This window comes from Argiope bruennichi, chromosome 3, assembly GCF_947563725.1.
Source record: "Argiope bruennichi chromosome 3, qqArgBrue1.1, whole genome shotgun sequence".
Taxonomy (NCBI): Eukaryota; Metazoa; Arthropoda; class Arachnida; order Araneae; family Araneidae; genus Argiope; species Argiope bruennichi.
The window spans coordinates 368,300-390,872 of record NC_079153.1 but is presented as its reverse complement, the minus strand read 5'-3'; the positions used below and the strand labels follow the sequence as shown (position 1 = coordinate 390,872).

The following is a 22,573-nucleotide window of genomic DNA, read 5'->3' as shown; positions in this document are numbered from 1 at the left end:
CACTTCAATCGCGAGTTCTCTGGCTTGGTTCTTCGTAATAAAAATGAGCAATTCTCTTGTTTTATGTTTTGGTGAATATCGTATAATATTTAACAGCTATTCTTATGAAAAATGGCTAATAACAAAGTTATTGATTGAGGAAATAAAAACGTTTGCGGCTTTTCGGTCTCAAAAGGAGAGCAGTCGTGAAATATCATAAGAACTTTTAGATCGTTCAAGTCGTGGAATGAACTGCTTTTCAAAATATTTAGTTAAACTGTGTTTTCAGCCAAGTATCTGAATGAGTTGTTAGTTAAACATTTTTTTCCCGCACTGTTTTGCTAGATTTAGCTCCTGGCTGCAGTGACTGCTTCGCTTGCGGACGATCGTCATCGACTTTTTTTTTTTTTTTTTTCTTTTGCTAGTTTTTCTGGCAATAGATTTTTTAGTCTACCAACCGTCTAAGTAGGGGTGCCACATAGACTGTTGCTTTTTTTTCCACATCTCTTCTCTTTAAGCTGAAAAAAATTGAACGAAGAATATGAAGCAACTGTATGAAGTACTTAAACATTTTTGTGTTCGTTTTTAAACGACATTTTAAAAATTTTTATAAATTCCAGATATTTGTTCCTTTATTCTGAAAATTAATTTGCTCTCATTTGTGAAAATGAAATTAAGTCCAATCCAGAAAGATAGAGGAAATTTAATTTCCCCATCAAAGTTAAATATGTTTGCATTAACATGCAAGAAATGAATGTGTTTAGAACACAGATGATCGGCTCATTCTTGATAATTCAGTAGTCTGAATAACCGTCTCGTGATTTCTAAAATTATAAATTTTATATAATTGTAATGTTGTGAAAGGATGGAGGAATATTAATTTTACTTTCAATTTCTAACGAGAATTCCCCCCTCCCCTTTTTTTTTCAGTGTCTGTTACAAAACGCCTGCTTAAAAAAAAAATCTTAAATAAGTGATCGTTTTGTGCATTGATTTTCATTACGTATTTCCGTATTCCGCACATTTTGGCATTGGAAAGTGAAAATACAATTATAAATAAGTATTCTTCAACTTGTGATTGTTGATTTAAATAAACATTTTAGGAAATTACTCGTGAAAAGTATTTACAAAATATCTTCGATGCTTATTGCACGAATGCACATAGTGATTCTGATGGAACAATTTTAATGCTCTTTTTGTCTATTGCAATACTTATTGGCTATAAGCACAAAATCGGCTAAAATATCTTATTTAAGTTACCAGTGAAATTTTATTCAAATTCACTGTCCAAAATAAGATTCTAGCAGAACTGGGAGCCTTTTAAAACCATTTTATTGGTCAGATCATTTTATAACCTGGTGTTCGAAAATCAATTCAACGTGTCATTCTGGAGTGTAGCGTGTCCAAGTTAATTCACCCAAGTATTTTATCCATTCAAATTTCGTAATTTGTTATCACGAGTTTGAGATTTCTGAATGTTGAATAATTATTCGCTGTTTTTTCTGTTGCAGGTCAAAGGTGGCTGGAAGAGTCAGCATTCCGTATCTTAGTAATAATGCATCATCCAACATTACTCCTGGTGCTCTACGTGTCCACCATCTTAAGGATAGTAGGTGAGTGCTTCACTACCTCCGTCTTGTAAAGAAGTATAATGTAGTGATAATTTGTATTTCTCTTATTCATAAATTTGGGATTGCCGTTCAGAGCTCAAGGTGATTACTCTTTTTTACTTTCTGCTTTTTTTTTTTTCTTTTTTTTTTACGAATTGGAATTTGAGAAGGGCGGGGGACTTTCGCTGAGCTTATCCTCGCGTTTTTTCTCTGCTCATTAATTACCTTATATTGCCTATTCGAAAGAAAAAAAAAATCGGGAGAAATTTGCGATCCTTCATATGCTTCTTAAGAACTGCAGATCAAAATCTGAAGCGCGTGTATGTGCGAAGGGGGGGGGTATGTTATAAAAGCGCATTTCGGCACGCGCTATCCACGCGATAGTCTTTTTTTTTTAAATCTATTTTTTCATTCCTCCGCCAGTCTTTTATATATATTTCCCCTTTCTTACTATCCCCTTGTCTAATATTCTTTTACGGTGTGTTGCTTCTTTCCCCCCTTCTTCGAAGCCGAGTCTGCCAGCTGTCGCTTTTTAAGAGTCAGTCAGGTAGTCTGACGATGATGATGATGATGATGATGGCCATATGGACTTCGGGAATGGCTGCGTTTTCGCCGCTCTCCTCCTGTTCGTTGCCAGAGTTGGCGAAGTGAAGGGAATGAGAATAGATCTCCAGCTATCGGGAGGGGGGGGGGTCGACTGTTCTAGAGTAATAAAATTTTCAAATTAATTCAAGGTTTTACTATTATTCTAGGTGCTTCGAGGTTTGGCAAATCCCTTTATTTGGTATGTAGTTATTAAACAGCGGGTTCTAATTTTTTCGATTACCCTTTCTTTGCACGACAGAGCTGCAGTCTTTTGAGAAGCATTAAGTTTTCTAATTGTATGCATGTTTGATATGAATAGGAAAGATTTTCTACTGGCAGTTGGCTTAGTATAATTTAAAGAAGGGGGGATTTTGATGCTACAAGATTACTTATGTATAGGTCGGGAAGGTGGGAACCAATTTTCTTAGGATTTTTCTGTTTGAGCATGTTGGCTGCCGGTGTATTTTTTTTCTTCTCGGTCCTTCCAGCCGTGAATAGAAAATGTAAATGTTTCCTCGTCTCCTCTCCATATTTGACTTTAAAAAGAGACCAAAAATACTGATGTTTTTGTTCGGGGCACATCCTAACACTTTCGCCCAAAATATCAATACCGCTTGGATCTCTAACTACTACTCATTTGATTTTGATTCGAGTTGCGCAAAATGTAACTTTTATTTGTTTGTTTTTTTATGCTTAAAATAAAATTGAAGTATCTTCTACTAAATTGCTTTTACAATTATTATATAATGAAAAAAAAAATCAAAACATAAAAACATTTCAATTTAAAATGCAAGTGTTATGTTTACAGAAAACAACAGTACTCCTTAAAAACGTATTGCATGCATGTAACAAAATGTCTTGTCTGAAACTCCAGCAAAATTGAAATAACTTTCAAATCGGATTGTGTTCAAGAAGCTGTGCATTGTAGTTGTTCATATTGTCTATTAGTGAACTTAAAAATATAAAAAAGTTTTTCGAAACTTAACTAGTTAGACTCAACGCATAAAATTATATATTTATTATACAAACATAAGTATAAAAAATATTATACTTATTATATATTATAATTATTTATTATATAAACATAAGTATTAAAATATAAATTGCAATATAAAAGAAAATGAAAAATAATTCAGGAGTATAAATGGGTTCTATTAGTGTTTACTCGCTGCCTATTTAAACAGAAAAGACACAGTCTTGAATATCATGAGAGCATTTCCCTCTTGATATGCCAAGCTGTGATTTTATTTCCATTTTTTTTTTTTTCACTTATTGCACTCCTCCCCCATTTTTCGTCTTTTTATCCTTATGTATTACACGAAACAGATACGAGATGGAGGGTTCATAACGATTGGATATGTTCATTAATCTAAAAACCATATATGAACAAATAGGCTTTTAAAGACCATTGAGTGTACTGAAATGTAAGAATTAATTTAAATTTATTTTGTGTAAGTTGACCTTAATGACTTCCTTAGCAAAAAAACATTTTTAAAATTTTGATAGTCATATTATTTTAGATGCATTTCATTGTCCTTAATTTTCTATCTATATATTTATACATTAATATTTATATATATATTTATGCACTAATAATATTAACTGTATCATGCAAAAGAGTTGCTCTATTTATTTATGGGCTCACCTTATAAATTTTTCACAATTTTTTGATTCTGAAGTTAAACTAATTGCAATACAATAACATTTCAAAAATTTTATTTAAAGCGTATTTCATACTGAAGCGTTCTCAACTTGGAAAAAGGAGCTGAATCTTCATATATTGAATATCAGAATGGAAAACAATATTAGTAGAAACAGTGAAAATAATTTGTGTTTCACTTCAACAATGAAATATATTGTTAAAAAATGCTTAAAATGTTATTTTTTAATTAAAAATTGGAAAATATATACGATAGTTGAGCTTTTCATCATTGAAATTTCAAATAATGTATCATTTTTAAATTCAAAAATAATGTAAATATAATTGTGCTGTAATTTCTGGAGTTATCGTGGCAAAGTCAAAGTTTTACTTAATGCTTAATTAGAATTTCTTCGTACCGAATCGCATGTATTTGTGCCTCCAAGTATATGAGGTGAAACACTGTAGGCCTGTAGAGCGCCAATATTCCGGTGTGTATTAGTACAGACTGGATGCATGAAGGCTGTTGGCGCTTGCAGTTTTACACATATGCGATTCCGTATATTACTTTTCTATTTTGTGACACATTTTATTCCTTAAAAATTTATCGACCTTTTCCTCTTAGTCTTCATATTTAAACAATGATTTGATTTGAAGTTAATAGTTTCAGAGGATTGGCTGCGCTGTAATGTTTCCTGGGATAGAATTTTTATCTGGAGTTATGTGTTTATGCAGTTTTATTGTTGGTATTGGAAGGGAAAAATTATTCCGTTATTATTTCTGCTATACTTTACAGAAATGGTTAATAACGATGATTATTAACCATTTCTGATTCTAATGGTTAATTTAAATGATTTAATAACGAATTTTAAAAATTCAGTTATGACATTTATGAAATGTTTCTGAAGATCAATTTTGTTGCTGTGCTGCTAGTTTTATATCTGTCATTTCTGGAAACGTAACGAAAAAAGTAAGTCAGAGCTTTGAAATCGGATACTTCCCGCTGCTTTTTTTTTTTTTTTTCACTCCCTGTTTCCTCTGACCCCCCCCCCTTTTTTTTTCCTTCCCTTTCCAAGTGAAAGAGGGGGGGGGAATGTCGTGTTTGCATTGTAAGACACATTACCTCTGCTTAGCGGTGTTGCATGGCTCATGAGGTGTCCCTCTTTTCTATAGTGAGTGAGTCATAATTACATTTTTCTTAGCGCGCTTTCTTCAGAAAAATTGCTTTATTTAGCATTCTGTTGATTATAACATCTGGGGAGTACACCAATATCGTTTGCTTGAAACGAGGATTAATTTGGGAGGTTCTGCACAAAAATATAGGTTGGTTTTTGGGTCACAAAAGCAGGCAATTTCGAGCATAAAATGTTGCTTATGCAGTTTCTTGCCATATTAATGATGCAATCAAGAAAAGCTCGCTTATTGAATTTTTTCCGGAGCTATTTAAAATAATACACCGCATTTTTACTATATATGGCAATGCGTTTACGTTCTTTTAATAAACCATTCGTTCCTTTCGAGTTTATTCCTGCAAATTTCAGGATTACTAATTTAAAATCTCAACCTTTTAACGACCCTATTTGCAAAGATAATTATTGTAGAAAGTGTGAAATTTTTATCAGAATATTAATTACCGTTGAATAATAAGTCCAGAATTTTGATGCATAATGCTTCGTCAAAGATGCGGTTTCTGCTGTTTTGCGATATATTTACATTTGTAAAAGTACTTGTTACTATATTAGAATTTTTGTTCGATAAACTAGTTCGATACGAATTTATATTAATTTTTATTTTTATTTAACACTTATATTTATGTAATTATTAGTTCAGATTTATCAGAAAAAGATTCAGCAGGAGATTTCATGTTTCCCTTGTTTACTGTTTAAATTTTTCAAGCAATTTAGATTTCTTTCTGTGTTGACTTTTTAAGATATTTTTATTAGCTTTCTTCATTCACTTGTTTTGAGGCAGTCTCATTCAAAACAAAATAACAAACAAACGCAACATTACAATACGTAAGACCTTTACATTGGCTCAGTTCAGCAGCATCTTCAGTTCTCTCCTTGTAATCGTCAGTGTTACCCTTGTAATTGCTCTTTTGGATATTTCTTCACATAAATCGGATTTCTCTGAAACACGAGTTTTTCATTAAGGTTATAAATATCTTTTATATTCCAGGGAACTTTTTCCCCCTATGAAAAAAAAGGGGGTTGATCTTTTTATAATACCTTGGATACTTTTTTCTGTAAAAAATATATATATTTCCAGAATGGGGGTGTGCAGTGTATATTAGTCATATTCACCTTCTTCCCTCCCCCTTTTGAAGTCGTTTGTCTGCTTCCTTCCAGAAGTGGATGTTATTCGGCAGCATATGCCACCACGATGTAATGGATTGTGCCAAAATGCCGCTGCAGTGAGATGCGTTTCATTTCCTGTAGGGGCGCGTACAGATGTCGCGTGCCTCGACATACCCCCTTTGCCCGGAAGGAAACCCCCCTTCAAAACACTAGATTTCCTCCTGCATCCCCCTCCCCTTGGCAAAACCTTGAATGAAATTTTTCGACGTGTGTGCTCCAGACGCTGCGATTGCCCGACATCTGAAGTGTTTTTCCGGGGGTCTGAAGACTGAAAGGGTTTAACGGGCGAAAGGTTTGAAAACGGATTTTTTAACCTTCCTTTCGGTGTCCTTTCCAGGGAATTGTGTACTAAACGGGTTGCTCAGTTCTTTTCCTGTTTCTGAGGAATTGGTTGCCGCAACCGTTGGATTTGCCGTTGTTGATAGCGCAATTGACTTCGTTGGAAAATGCAGTCGCTTGACAGTCTTGTGTATTTTATTTTATTTATTTATTTTTTTTAAGAAAATCATTCCTTTCGTCAAGCTGAAAGACAAAGGTAGATTCCTTATCAGCTGTGACAATGTTTACGCGAAAACAATGAAATATTGCATATTGGAGTGATTAAAATGACTTTACTGATATCGTATAATTCAGTATTTATTGCGAAATAAATATTTAACATGATCTGTATTGTCACATTTAAATAATTGTAATTGAATATATTCATAAGAACTAAAACACGCACAGCTTCTGAAATTTTCTAGAGCTAATAATTTTTACATAAAATTGCCAAATAGATATTTCTACTCCTTGATTTAATTAGTTTTCACCAAATCATTACATTTTTATCCGCTTTCTTTAAAACATTACAACTTGTGTAAGTAAAGAATTTTTCCCCCTTTTGAAATGTGGCAATGCAAATCATGTTGGGAGAAAAAAAATCTAAGTTAGAAGCTGAAAAATCACTTTTGAGCCTTAATTTCTGAGCACTTGCAGCTGTCGAAAAACTTCCAACACGAAGTGTTCGTCTTAATAAATCGCTGATTCGCCTAATTATGATTATTTTTCCAATCCTAAAGAAGTTATATGGGGAAATAAAAATGTCCGCCCTCTCGGCAAAATGGCCCATCTACGAGTTCGTCCAAACTTTTACTCTTCTTACAAATCCCAAGAAGACTAAAATCCAATAAAAATTTCTCTGTTTATCGTATAAATACTATATTATATGCAAAGCATATATTATATAGGCCTTTTAACGAAGGTTGATTTTGGAGTTCAGGAACCAGGAGCATTGGAAATCTGCAGAAAGTTATGAGAATCTTTGCAAAAACAATTATGACGTTTGCAGTATGTGACTTAAATTTCATACTCAGTAATAATAAAAGAAGTCTGTTCTGTTTTTAAAATTACTGCAGAATTCGAGTAGCTATTACCTTCTTCCGAAACAGTTATTTGAATTTGGCGTGCTATATTTTCTTAAGGTAGTTTTAATAAAATTTACAAGTACGGCGATAATACAAAAATGATTAAGTTAAAATTGAAATTTAGTTTCGAGAAATCATTTCATTAATAGACGATATCAGAAAAAGTTTTAAAACTCATTTGTGATTTTTCGATATTAGAGCTGAACTTTCGTTTGTCACGAATATTTAGTATTAGCTATAGATCAAAGGTTCGTTTTCTTTTAAAAGGGTTATTTGAATTATATTTTCATAACCTTTTTTTGGTGATAGAAACATTTAAAAAAATATTGTTTTAATGAATTTTCTATGGATTTTATGTTTAACAAGCTATTAAACGATTCTTTTACTTTTGAATATTTATTATTTTTTTCCATTGTTTTTAATTTTTTAATACTTTTTAATTGTTTCATTTCAAAACTCCTGGATAAAACGCTATGTATATATATATATTTTTTTTAGTCGGTGATCTGCAATTTTTACATATTATTCATTAACTAGCCACCTTTGGCAATCAGCTTCTTTGCCAAGATTATTAGCTTTTTAGACTGTTAAATTATAAATATGACAGGAATTTTTTTAAAAAGTTATTTGAAATGACCGAACAGCAAGGATTCGATTGAATCCGTTTATTGCGAATTGAAAAGTGCACGGATGTGAAATAAAAGTGGAAATGAAAATCCTACATCGATTTGAACGACGGGCAGAAGCACGCGATTGAATGTTTCGATGGATGAATTTGACTTTCATCATAACACTGCAAAACGAATAGTTTTTCAGATTGAATTTAAAAAGCGAGCATTTCTAATAATATTCTTCAGCTGCATTAAATTAGCTAAGCGTATTCAAAGCAAATGAAAAAAATGTTGAAGAAATGGAAGAGTATTTTTATTGACTTATGTTATGCGAATGATAATAATAATAATAACGTTCAATAAAGCTGTCTAAAATTCGTTGGATGGTTTGTTTATATTGTATTGTTACCATTCGGCAATAACAAAAGCAGTTTCTGTGCCCCGTACATTAGCGTTTTAAATTCTGCACAAACATTATTTTTTTTTATCAATTATTTGTGTAATAATCATTTCGATATCATTGTTCAATTCTATAAAATATGTTCTGAAACGGAAAAATTTATCTAATTTTTCTCTCGTCATTTATTGTGATATCTCTTCATGGAAACAAACTGACTGTTTGAAAGTAAAAAAAAAAAAAAAAAAAAAAAAAAAAATGCATTCTAATCGGTGCATCACACTCGAAATTTGAAATCTAAACGTGATAAGGGTTGCATCTCTCTTACAGCAGGCGATTCTGTTCGTCTTGCTCATGTAACCCGTAGAGGTGTTTCAGTGGGAGGGACGCGACGTTGCTCATCTGTAAATAACGAGGAATGGATTCCAAATTAGAGGAGGAGACGACGGAAATCACAGTTGCCCCTAGATGGAGAGAGAGGGCGGCCGGAGACTCTTCCAACAGCTGATCTCCAGCTGGGGCGGTGAGTCGGAAGTCAGCGGCCTCCTCCGCATCCTCTCGATGATGGAAGATGGGGATCCGCTGCCCTCATCCGTTCCCCAGTGGCGCCGCGTGCCTGCACCAAAAGGCCTGAAATGCTGGAGTAGCTTGTCAGATTTTTGGCCAAGAGGATGAAGCGTGATGCTCACTCGATTATTTCAACCTGTTCCCTACAAATTTGCACATTGTGGAAACAAGACATTCAATTGGGATTATATATAATAACTGTACACTGTAGAACGGACATATTCACTTAGTAATATAGAAGCAAAGATTGTAAGCACATCGAAATGTCGAATGGTAATACTGAATCAAGAAGTCCTTAATTATAATTTCTGTTTAATATATAGCCCTGTTTGAAATGGGATTTTATAGTATGTTGCATGAAGTATTCAAAAAAAAAAAAAATGTATATTTCCAATGTTGCTTAGTTCGTGTACCCATGCGATTTTGCTGTTGGTGTCATCTGTAATCTCAATCAAGAAGCTATACCGTTATAGTTGTCTAATGATTCATATCATATTAATGAGGAATGACCAACTAGCTGACCGTAATGATTAACACTAATGCTTGACAACTAACTCTTTCTAACGAAGGTCATTTTAATATTGACATTCTGCTGAATCGGTAAGATTATACACAAGATTGTTTTATTGCACATTACAGTTAGAACATCTGTTGATGATCTGCATAATATTTTTAAATTTTGAATCACACTTAGCTGCAAACTGGCATAGTTGTTAAGAACGAATCGTCATGTTTCCATGCAAGTAGCTATATTAGGATTATTAGCAAAAACAACTTTGCAATATATTGAATCTTTTGAATACAGAATTAGTTTTAATTTTTCTTTCATCATTCCATTCTGCTGATGATCTCGATGAGGTGGCTCTTGACCTAAGAATAAATTTGTAAAGAATTCAGCTCTTGGCATTGCTGAAGAGATGTAACCTGCAGAAGTAGAGAGCTTTATTATTTTTTTTTTCCCACCAGTTTAGATGTGGGAATATATATCTTCATCAAATATTAAGAGGGAATTTTTAAGGGAAAATATTTTCTCTGTATAAGTTATTTAATTATTCTAAGTTAACAAAACTTTTTTTACTTGAACACCTATTATTATTGCAGCCGAAATTTCACCATTAAATAATCCATAAGATATTTACTTTTGTCCGTTATTAGAAGTTAGAATTATTAATTATTAATTAAGAAAGTTATTAATTTTTAAATGCACTTCCAAATTTCATTTGAGGATTATAATAACGCTGTATCCTTCCTGTATAAATATGAAACAGGTGCTTCCATTTTGCGAGGCTGAATGTTTGATTTAAATATCATTTGCCACCATTCTTTGAAAGGTTAATTCAGTTTTGAGTTCTTGAACACGAACGGAAGCGGTATATAATAAAACTAGAACCGTTTTCCTGAAACAAACTCATAAAATAAAGATGACAGATTTCAGGAGCTTCGTTTGATCTGCCGTTTCTGTAGTGCGGACAATGACAAGGACAAATCATCTGGATGGACCAACCTGCTTCTTGTCCTTCCGTTCCCTTTTTTTATTTGTGTATCCTGACAATGCGATTCAAACAGGTTGTAAAAGCATAATAAAAGCACAGAGGGGAGAAGGGACTCTGCAGTGTAGGTGGAAGAGGAGGGCTATTGTATTTTCGGATTACATTGCTCGTGCCGGTTGCCATAGCAACCGACTTTGTTGGTATAAGTCCTGAATACCACACAGAGGAATGATTTCCCATCGTGCTTATCGTGTCTTTTGATCGGTATGTTATTTTCCCATTGTTTTTCTTATTTGGCTGACAAGGTGTTGGAAAAATAGATCGTTCGATTTTGCTTGAAAATGCTGAACAAGAGATGAAAACACTTTCTGGTGAACTTTTATTAAAACCTCTAAAGGTAATTTCACTGTTCAGAATGGCACTATTTTTCGAAATAAATCTTCCTGGTCTAAATTGTTACCCGAACTGTTTTTTATTCAAACATTACATTTATAAATTTAACGTTGGATTTGAAAGCTGTCATTATTGAATCAAATACCATGCATTTCACTGCTATGAATTTTCGTGAATGAATATTATTACATACATTTTTAAAAATGAATTATAATTTTTTTTTTAATTTTTGCGAATAAAAATGAATTTTTGAGTCGTAATTTAAGAACAGATCATAATAATTATAAATGAAATTTGGTTCGTTAAAACAGCAAAGTATTTTAACATTTTACGTCAGTATGATTTCTATGAATCTTATTTCATGATATCGTATCCACGATTCATTGTACAATTAGCAGGTACTTTCCTTTAATACCGTTTTGTTCAATCATTGTTTTCTTGATTTCGATGATGAAATATTTTCTTTATTTATACCGTGTAATGTAATATATTACTTTTCTTCATAAAACGATTCAAATCATAATTTTCAAACATCAAAAATTTTCAACGGTGGTTTAATTGACTGTTTTATTCATTAGAATGTTTTCCCTCTTTGTCCTTTTTTTTTTTTTTTTTCCTTATTAGGCAAACGGTATCGAGCGGTGCCAGAGAAAGCTAAAATGATTAGCTGTTGATTTATTCTTGTGTCTAATTTTTCATATCAACACTTGATTAAATTATAAGTGAATTTCTTTGTTGACTTTTTGTATCCTTGAGAATGTCATTTTACATTTAGAAGAATTTCTCCGCCTTTAATGTACTTTCCACTATCACTTTACGCAGGAAATAAACTCTTGAGCATCTCCTCCTTTCGAAATCCTCTTTTTTTTTTTTTTTTTTTCCGTTACTCTTAATATTGATTTCGTGTGGAAAATCCCTTCTAATTGTTCTCCTTTTTTAGGTTTTTGACTTTTATCCGGTACCTAGTCATCCATGATAACCCGTTCCTTGACCACCGAGATCATCTTATGAGTATAGAAAGCAGATCCAATTCGTAGGGTCATGCACGCTACCAAAATAAAGCTAAGAAGTCCAACCATGCTCGTGCTCGCCATTATGCATTGTCTTCCCCTTCCTAAGTAGCAAAAGATACGCCGATGCAAAGGGAGGGGGGAACCTTTTCTTGTGCCTACTCTGGGCAGCTGTTGTTCCCCCCCCCCTCATCTCCCCTCTCTTTGCTGCAACTGGCCGTCTTATCTCTCCTTACCACCAGGTGAGGTGGGGAACGTGTCCAGGTGGTAGTAGCAGTAGTACGGCACGCGTCCTATATGTTCCACGCGTGCTTACCCGTTAGTAGCCCCCCCCCCCGTCTAGTTTATTGTTTTTTCACCCTGACTTATTTTAGATGGAAAGTTGCTCTATCCATGACTTGTTGATGGGCAAATGAAGAATAACTGGGATAGTTCTGTAGTTTGTGGTTTTAGTGTTCAAGGTAATAATCATAAAAACAATTCAATAATTGCAATGTAGTGTTTATTCACTTGGATTTTAAGGTTGTTTTAAAATTCAGTTTTGTATATCTATTGTTTGACTGTTGCTTTTTTTTTTTTTTTTCTGTATTATTATTTACATTTTCTTTTAATATATCTTGCTAGATTGCGAAGTACCAAACTAGATAAAATCACGTGTTTTTAATAAAACTTGCTTTTCTGTAACGAAACTTTTTGCCAAAATTTAATATGTAAAGGGTTTTTTTTTTTTTTTTTTTTTTAAGATGAAAGTATCTGGCTAAGCGATATGTCCTTCAATCTTTATAAAAGTTGTTTGAATGTGCTTTAATCAATTTGGGGTTTACATTGTTTGGGTGTTTTAAATTCTCCTACTTTAACCTATGTTGAATAAGTATTTAAGCTAAGAGAGGGCTGTTTTCTGTTCCGACTGCTAGTTAGCAGCAACTTCGCCAAAAAGCATTGAATCGTATTTGAAAGAAGTGCACCGAAAATCCATACATCTGAAAAATTAAATTGGCTACGAACAATTTCTTGATATTCGTGAAACACCAGAAAAGTAGCTGCTAAGAATTAATGAATGAGTCGTGTTGATAGTGACTGGGAATTAAACGAATTGTTCCCGTAATTACGAAAGCGGAAACTTTTACCATTGTCTTCGGACCTAACAGTTCTTTCATGAAGACCTGCTGCCCACTCATTCTAACGAGTACCAAATTGATTTAAGGACATGGAAACTATTTTCATGCTTCTTTGTTTGAGGCGCCTTCTGTGGTTTGGTGTTTTCGAGTGATTCGATTCCCCTTGCGTTCATTTGGGAACAGGATTCCGTATGTCGATGAAATTCCTTTTCCAGCGTAGCTGCGTGAGAAGCGTGGGCGGTTTTCATAGCCCAAAGGTTAGTGACTCGGTCTCGGCTTCAATGGGGAGGAAACGTGCCGTTTCCTATTTCCTCTCTTGCTATCTACCTACCTATGCGACTGGACACAACAGACACCTGCCGGTCATCAAAGTGGAAACTGCGTCACCTTTTGTGGAGTGGTTTCAACTCACAACGCTTAGTGAATTCTGTATAATTTATATTTTGCTGTTTTGAAGATTGAAGGAAAGACACTAAACGTTTTTTTGCATTTTATTTATATTTTATAAATTCCACTTCCATTTTTCCATTCCCTTTTTTTTTTTTTTTTTTTTTTTTTTTTTTTGTAAAATTATTAATTTAGAATTCTGTTGATTCCAAGTAGTTGTTAAAAATTTAAGTAGCCTGTTTTATAAAATTTTGGTTTTGTGTTAAAATTTCTAGTGAATTTTAGAATTTTATGTAATAGTTCTTGTCACTTACCACGACATATGAACGGTATTTTCGCCATTATCCAGTTTATTGTTTTTTAAAAAATGTCGTTTTAGGAAATATTTTTGAAACCGGTTATTATTCTACAATTTCTTTGAAAGACAATTTTTTCAGGTTTACAGTAGTGCTGCATCATAAATCATTTTCTATAATATCTGTTGAATAATGTATAATCGAATTTGCAGAATCTCTCTTTAATTTATACCTGAATATATAAATTAATTGCTATAATCAGAATACAGTATTTTAATGCTATTGAAGAAAATAAATGAAGCATTTTAATCTGAAAATGCGCGTCTAATTCTATAATTAAATTTCTGCATTGCTGTTGCTTGAATGTTCTTCCATGTGATCTTATTGGCAAAATCTATCGAATGAATTAGCTGCGATTTTTATTAAGTCAACACACAAACAAACCATTTTGCCCAACGTTGTTTCTCTGAAGTCACAAAGAGTGATTGTCAGTGATGGTATTGCAGAAAGGGGGGGGGGATTCAAAATTAGATTTTTTAAAAAAAGAATATAGACACGCACCTCTTTTGGCAACGATGCCTAACTAAGTGAATCGATGGTCACCCGCTTGGAAATCCTCCGTAATTAGAACAGATGCTGCTTTATTTAATTGACCTTGACCAGGTGTTCCTCCTTGCTCTCTGTTTCAGCACTCTCCCAGGCCATAGAAACATTAATAAATTGTAGTTGGATTACTGGAAACTATCGTGTTAACTCTTAATATGCCGCAGAAGGTTGTGAGGTGTAGTGTTAGTCTGTAAGTCAGTCAGTAGCCTGCGCTCACTAGAGCATGGACAGGTGCTTTACTGTAGTACTGCCGGTGACTGAGGTGCACAATTCAGCTTTGACAAGAAACAGGTATTTCTTCCTCTGAACTTAAAGGTTTATGGAATCCGCCAACGTTTGTAGAATGATCGCCATCTGTCATTGTGTCGACATCGTGGGCAGTCGTTTCGGTATGTTTTTGGGATCAATTGGGAAAAACTGCGTTCTTTTAAAATGGAATGAAAGGGCGGAGGAATCTGGAGGAGACTGGAATTTATTTCGATCGCGTACTATTTGAGGGCGCTGTTTTATCTCGGTATGTTTTTTCCGATCCCGTTTCTCGTGCATTTGCAATGGTGGTAAACTTGAGACACGATTGTCTCAATTTTACCACAGTTGAGTCTTTTCTTTATTCATATTTATTTTCATAATATTCTGTTCTTCCCCCCCCCCTTCCTCGTATTATCAAAGTTTAATTTCTTCGCATGAAATTCTTAAAATTTTAAAACACAAAATTGTAAAAAAAAAAAAAAAAAAAAAAAAAAAAAAAACGATAAAAGTGTGTGGTATTATTTTTTATTTGAATACAAGATTAGTATCTTAAGCACATGTCAAAAAACTTTTATTTAAAAAAGATTGAACACAACAAAATTTCATATTATCAGACGGAAGGTCAGTACTCCATAATTATTTTTTTTAAGTCGAGGGGGGGGGGGACTTTTTTCTGTATATTTTTCGGTTGTGTATAATTTTTACGAGACCAAGAGTGGGGCTGACAGAAGTTAGCCAGCCCACTGGAGGTTAATTTTTTGTGCGCCGAATTTTGCCCATTTCTTGCAGTTAAATTTCGAATCTTTTCTGTACACAATACATTAGTAATATATCATCCCGCCGTTCCTCTGCACTTAAAATGCCGATTTATAGCGCATTAATGGGATAGAGAAAAAAAAAATCACCTGCTTTCCGGTGAAACATTTTCGTTCGATTTTGCAGGATTCGTGAACCTAGGGTATTAGGGTCAATAGATTATTTGAAGTGACTGTTATTTTACACATCATCCCTCTTTATTGCTTCCCACCCACCTAGCTGGTCGTGATTTTCCACCATTCTGCTGAACCTAATAATGTTTCCTCCCTGCTTTTCACTCGTGCTCGGCGGACTTATAATCGCTGTATTCGCCAATCAAGTTCATGGACAGATGTTTATTTTGGCAAGATCTGGCCTTTTAGAGGATGGCTCATTAATGAAAATGGATTCCGATGTGTTGGGGATGTCAATTATCTTTTCATCTTTTTGGATAAATATGATGAAATATTGGTTTTGTAGAACTGGCGTGTGTGTTTTGCTAATGGAGTTGCGAATGAAGTTATGCAGTTGGCGTAAGTTAGCGTGCAGTTTTTGAAATTAAAATTGAACGAAAATGTCCTCGTCTTTTATTTATAAAGGATTTTAATAACTGCATGTTACCAAGGAAATTTTTTGTCGACTTTCTTCGTCCTGTTTCTAAATGACTTTTTTTTTTCCAGGAGCATGTTCGTCGCGTTCCACGCCGCGACCAAGACCGCCCCCGCAACCTACGATGAGGCCAAATATCACATTCCAGACCTATGCATGTCCAGAGGCCTATGCCAAGTGGTACTGCCTCAATGGAGCGACGTGCTTTTCTGTTAAAATTGGAGAATCCATTCTCTATAACTGCGAGTAAGTAAAAATTTTATTTCCCATTCATCACTGCATTCTGTATGCAGTGGTGAATGGCATAGTTTGAGAGATGCCATTGAAATACTAGTTCTGCGGGGTTTGAGAGCTCATCAAAAGCTTATATTGTTTCGTGTCACACAATTGTTATTGATTAAAAACAACAAAAAAATGCATTAATATCCTAATAGGGATGAAAGTTTGCTTTCTTCGTAAATAATATTGCAGAAATCGTCGTCAGTTTTTTCAGAAGGGGAAAAATGTTTTTGATCATTAAAAAAAGGGGGAAACAAACGTTTTTTTCCCTCTGTAAAGCAAAAAGTGTGTGTGTGTGTTTATATATTCTAATTGCACTAGTTTCTGCTTTAAAATGTACTTTTTTTTTTTTCCAAAAAAATTTAGTTTTATCTTTTTCTTTTGCAGGTGCGCAGATGGGTTCGTGGGACAAAGATGCGAATTTAAAGATCTAGAAGGTTCTTACTTAGGTTTGTAACAAGCGCTTATTTTACATTTCTGGGCAATAAAATTGCTTTTATTTCTATATTGAAGCGTGCTTTTTTAATTTCTGTCATTTGTAACTTTCCTTCTTATGTATAATTCTTCCGATATTTATACATCCATTTTGATATTTCGATTATTTCTAGTTTAATTTCCGTTTAACTTTATTTGATTTCAGCGTCCCGACAGCAAGTGATGATAGAGACTGCCAGCATCGCTGGAGGAGTCACGCTGCTCATCATCATACTGGTGGTTGTGTCGGTTGCCGTATATGTTCATTACAAGTAAGCTTTTCCGTTTTATCAGTCTGAAATAAAATTTTGCAGATAAGCATAAGCTTTTCGGCAGGCTTGCTGTAAGAACCGATTGAGCTCCTTCAATTCGGGAGCGACTTCGACTAATTGCATTGTTTCTTTTCCAGGAAGCGACGGAAAGAGCAGATGCACCCTGTCACTCCTGTTTCCCAGTCTTACAAGCCTTTCAGTGCCTTCCGCGAGTCTGATGGCTTTGTTGAAGACAGGACAATAGACATGAATGTAAGCCGGATTTTTGCAAATCCATCTGAGCAGTCGAAAATTACCAGCATGTAAATGTAACTCTCTTCCAAAAATTCTTTCAGATAGAACTGCCGAATTGCAGTTCGATTTTTCTGTTGGAAATTGCAGTTTAGTTTTGATCTTTGTGTAATACGGTGCTTTAATATCTCGAACATTTTTAACGAAATTACTCCGATTCGGTTCTTAACAAAAAAAAAAAAAAAAAAAAGATTCCATTTATGGATTTCTCGCAGGGCTTTTTGATATGTTATAAATCTTATCAACTTATTTTGTAATAATGACCATTTTATCATTTTTTCCGATATCTATTAATTATCGCATTGTGAATTCGTTTACCATTTACTGAATTGATTGATTTTATGAAAATCTGCCTTTTATATTAACAAAATTTAATATTTTATGTATTAAAAACGAATTTACTTATTAATAATGTAATAATGTACAAACATTGTATGATCAGATAGTATTTTCAATAATATCTGATCATGCAATGTTGGTAGCTTCTGAATTTGATCTCCAGTGCTACTTAATTCTGGCTTTTTCTTTTTTACAAGTGCGCTGACAGGAAAAGTTATTATGCAACTTTTCTAAAATATTCTTTTCCTTTTAATCATGATTGCAATTATTTTTAGCAAAACATTATAATGTTTAGGTAAAAATTAACCATCTCTATAAAAAAAATAAAATTTATTATTAATCTAGAGTTTCACTACCTCCATTTAAAATACTTGAAATATATGAATAAATTCTCAGATTGCAAGAATTGAAACTGATGTGTGTGTTCTTCACACACAGAGGCAAATAACAGTGTGTGACTAGGTTTTTGATCTGAAATTAAATGATGGCGAATATATACGAAAAAAAAAATTTCTTTAAGTCAATTAATTCGTGATTTTACAATGATTTTTAGAACTTCATTGGCTAAGTTTTGTGTGTTAAAGAATTAAAATGTGCTGTTCTGAACAGAATTAATTGATAACTCTACCCCAAAAGTACTTCAGTTTTCATCGACACATTTTATTTTTCGCAGGATCCAGAATCGGGTCACAGGGAGCACCACAGGGTCGTGGACGCCGCAGTGCACTCTGCATCAAGCAGAGCGAGGACTTCTCTGTAACAGAACTTTTTCAAATGTGAAAAAAGCAAAGACATCTATTTGTTAGGAAAACAAGTGGAATTCCCGGAAAAGCCGCTTCTCGTTGAGCCAAGTGGTTTGTACAGAAATGAATGAAGCTTGGCCGAGTGGTTGGCGTACTGGGATTTGAGTATCATTGGAGTGGAGAATACCTAGTCTGAACACACGTTGGCAGAGAAAGAGATATTCAACCAGCAGTACTTTTTCTTTTATTTCTTATAACGAATCAGCTTCAAGAAATACTGCTTGAATTTATATCATTGCTTATGAGCTTTCGAAACTGTCATAGACTGTACTGTGAATACTCCTTGCAGCTCAAACTTAACAATAAAGCCTACATGAACAGTGCATCCTTTGAACAATAATTCCATTCGTGCTTCATCTTCAGCCGATTTTTGTTTTCGCAGGTTCAATAATGCTTCCCCCCCCCCAGACCTTGCAGCATCGACTTGCCAAAACTACTAATGATTCTTTGGAGCACTCGTGGATATTTTATGTATACGATTTATGTGCCTTAATGTTTTGTGGTAATTTGTTCTTGCGTGCGCTCTCCGCATCAACATTTGTGCCGGTTCCTTTCATAGGCCTACGTTTATGTTCATTTAATAATAATTTTATCCTAAAATGCATCTCTATCTGAATGTCTTTTTTTAAGACATGACAGAAAAAGTTATTTTTCTCTCTGTATCATTGCTGTGTGGCAGCTTTTTTTCTTTTTATGATCAAGATTTTTTAAAGCCTAGGGGACTGATTTTATTGAAAAATAACCCTTGTGAATAGTAGCAATATATCATTTTTATGCAGTTACCCTAATGTATTTTACTGAACTAAATATTTTTAATGTTGATTTGATGGAAATATTTTTTATAAGTGGGAAGAGATGTGATTAAGAAAATACCTTTACCTTGTAGGTAAATCTTGATTTTTTTTCCTTTATAAAGAACCCTATATATATATATATAATATATATATATATATATTAAAGTGCAGCTATGAAAGTGAGTTTTTTTAAAGGCCGCAAGCACTCGTTTCAACATTCAGTATTCCGCAATGTGTAATAAAGTTTTGCTGTAGTGGGAAACATTCCGGTGTGTTGCGAGTGCTGAAATTCCTTGATATATTTCAATTCTTTCTTTCCTCGCGCTTCTCAGGTATAGAAACTGTTCTTAATTAGTTCTGCAGTGGACACTTCGGACTTTTATGGAAATTGACATTTTTTGCCCTTTCTTTTATGGGCAACCATCTTACCTCAGTAGCTAGTGATTCTTTTGAAAGCAGTTAATATTTTCAAAAATAAATGCATTTATCACTGTTTATTGAAAGGAAATTCATATATTTTATTTATAAAGTTTACTAATTGGATGGAGAAGGAAGTTCTGAAATGGTTCATGTTGAAGCAGCTACTGTATATATATATATTACCTTGATGATATGACAAAGGAAATTTTTAAATGTTTATACAAACATACCCACACTTTCTTTGGCAGCTAAAAAAATTTACCTACATGTATTATTATTTTTAAAAAAACGAGATAAATAAATGCATTTATTATATCTATTAATTTTGTTTAAAATAAATGACTTGCCTCTAATTAAAAATTATGAATTTATGATATAAGATATTAATGTATTGTATTTTCTCAAAAAACTTTATATTTAGTTGCATAAATATATCATAATCAATCTTTTAAGAAAATTGTTTGACTTTGAAATTTTAAAAGTTTTAGTTACTTAAATGTTTTCTCAAGAAATATTTTTTCAGTCATTTTTTTTTTTTTTTTTTCTTCCTGTTGTATTTTCTTTCCCAGGTGGAGATTTTATAAGAAGTTGTTGCAATGATATTCCTTTCTATGTATGTAAGGTTTTTGCAAATATCAAATTGCATTTTATGTGTAGATATGTAAATAAAAGAAATAAGCAATGTAGATTCCGAAACCAGCATAGCTGGTTTCTGATATGAGCTTCTAAGTGCATCCATGAAATATGTGAAGATTATATCTTCAATAAAATTTTTTCTTTGAAAATTGTTTTTGTCCTATATTGTATCAAAAATTACTTTAATAACGAGAGAGAGAAAAGATCATCCATTTAAAATTTAGTTTTGTTCCCATAGTCTTCTTGTGTATCATGGATGCCTTAAAGCTCGATAATGTTTTAAATTTTGTACATAATTTATTATAATTTATGATACATGGTGCAGTTTTGTGAAAGGCTGTGCCATCATTTCAACATATTGTCCTAGTTCCTATTTCAGTTTTAATGTTTTCTACCAAGACAGTGTTAATGAAATATTGTGAAACTGCATAAAATCCAATGAAAAGGTGTGCAAAAGAATATTTTTTTACATCTTCCTTTAAAATAAGTCTCTACATGAGCTTTTTTCGTCTTGCACTTGGCATCTCCAATAAAGCTGCATGCTTTTCTATAATGATGTACTATGAAAAGTTAATCTAGTCGTTTTGCAGTGGTTTATGGATTCTACTGATGCTTTGTTTTATTTTCTATCGATACCACTGATTCATATGTCTAAACCTTGTCTCTTATATTTTGGTGTTACTTGATTTTTTTTTTTTTTTTTTTTTTCCAATATGTCGATAAATTTATTTAAATATCCTCTACAGTGCCTTCTTTCGAAGTACGTCTTCCTCTGTGAAAATATACACTGAGTATATGTGCAAAACTCAGTTTTGTATATAGTAATTTTAAGGGTGGATCTTTTTTTTTTTTTTCTTGTGTAATATAAACTTGAAATACCTCTTATGAAAAGACCAAAGTGTAATTGTGTATCCTTTAATTTAATGCTTAAGTTATAAGATTATTTTCTTTGGACACTTGTTGTGTGATTTTTTTTTTTTTTTTTGAAAAAAATCTGAGCTGTGTGACAATAAACAGTTTGTGAAAATATTTACTTTTTGAATTCATTGAATTATTATGAATAAAGTATTAGCGAATATTACATAGTTACAGCAAAAGATTATGAAAATATTCATAATATACAACTAACAGAGCATAATCAAATCTGACTCTTTTTGTATTAAAAAACATACAAACAAACCATTATTTGTTCTTTATGTATCTATTACTGATATACTTTCGTTTCTGAATAAATTGAATGGTTCCAAAAGTAATATTTTGCCCTGGAGGGCCATTCCAGTGTAAATCAACAAATTCTACAGATCTCGCCAATTTAGATTTTTATAAAATTTGACATAAATATATTATTTATGTAGATATCAAAAAATATCAAATTCCATCAAGATATGTTAACTCGGCTTTGAATTTCAACTATGAAAAAATTTCGAAAGGGGACCAAAAAACCATGAACAGAATTTGTTTTATTACTATAGGAGTTCTCCTTAATTTTGGTAGAAGTGAGAAAGATGTCACGCTTTTATGTTTTCATGCTTTTTCTTGTGTACAATGCAAAACATTGTCAAAATCTAAATTTAAAAAATCATTTTTTTTTCAAAATGTTAATATTTTAAAATTTCCAATTTATCACCTTGAGCAGTTTTTATTGTAAATCACCAAACAAATTACGAACTTGGGATCATAGGCTAATGATTGGAAACATTGTTTTAACTGAAGCTTGTTTCTCACTTCTTATTTTTACTTAGTTCATTGTAATACAAAATAGCTAATATTTACACTTCCGTGAAAATAAATATGAGTGCGAACATGAAGAAAGAATATAATAGTTGAAGTAAAGCATTTTATTGAGTATTAGCCGCCTTTGGCCACCAACCGGTCCGCCAGTATTAATGATTGTTAAAATTTTAAATATTTTATGTGACTTGACTTCTTAATAGCTTTTTCTGCAAAATATTTTTAAGCTTCAAATTTTGATAGTTATATAATTCAGTCATACTGTTATGTAGATCTTCTGTTCATTGTACTACTTGTGTCTCTCTTTAATTTTCTATCGGCACCCATTTTCTTTTAAATATGAAAATTGAAAGCAGAGTCGTTCGGCATTGAGGTTGTTTGTGTACTGCAGAATAATTTTCGTAATTTATGCATTATCTTAAATAATTATTAA

At 32.9% G+C, this 22,573-nt stretch overlaps 1 protein-coding gene across 6 annotated transcripts in view; it reads left to right on the top strand.

The window, feature by feature from the left end:
• Positions 1-21,405, top strand: part of LOC129963496 (protein spitz-like) — a 145,780-nt gene extending 124,375 nt beyond the window's left edge. For 4 of the 6 annotated variants that reach the window (XM_056077917.1, XM_056077918.1, XM_056077914.1 and 1 more), the window contains 6 exons: positions 1,491-1,592; positions 16,173-16,347; positions 16,768-16,829; positions 17,021-17,126; positions 17,264-17,378; positions 18,430-21,404. In XM_056077917.1, coding sequence (XP_055933892.1) covers positions 1,491-1,592; positions 16,173-16,347; positions 16,768-16,829; positions 17,021-17,126; positions 17,264-17,378; positions 18,430-18,516 — 647 coding nt within the window. In that variant the 3' untranslated portion in view covers positions 18,517-21,404. Of the gene's footprint in view, positions 1-1,490; positions 1,593-16,172; positions 16,348-16,767; positions 16,830-17,020; positions 17,127-17,263; positions 17,379-18,429 lie in introns of all 6 variants that reach the window. The other 2 variants (XM_056077915.1, XM_056077919.1) reach the window with 1 other exon arrangement.
• The last annotated feature ends 1,168 nt before the right edge of the window (positions 21,406-22,573 follow it).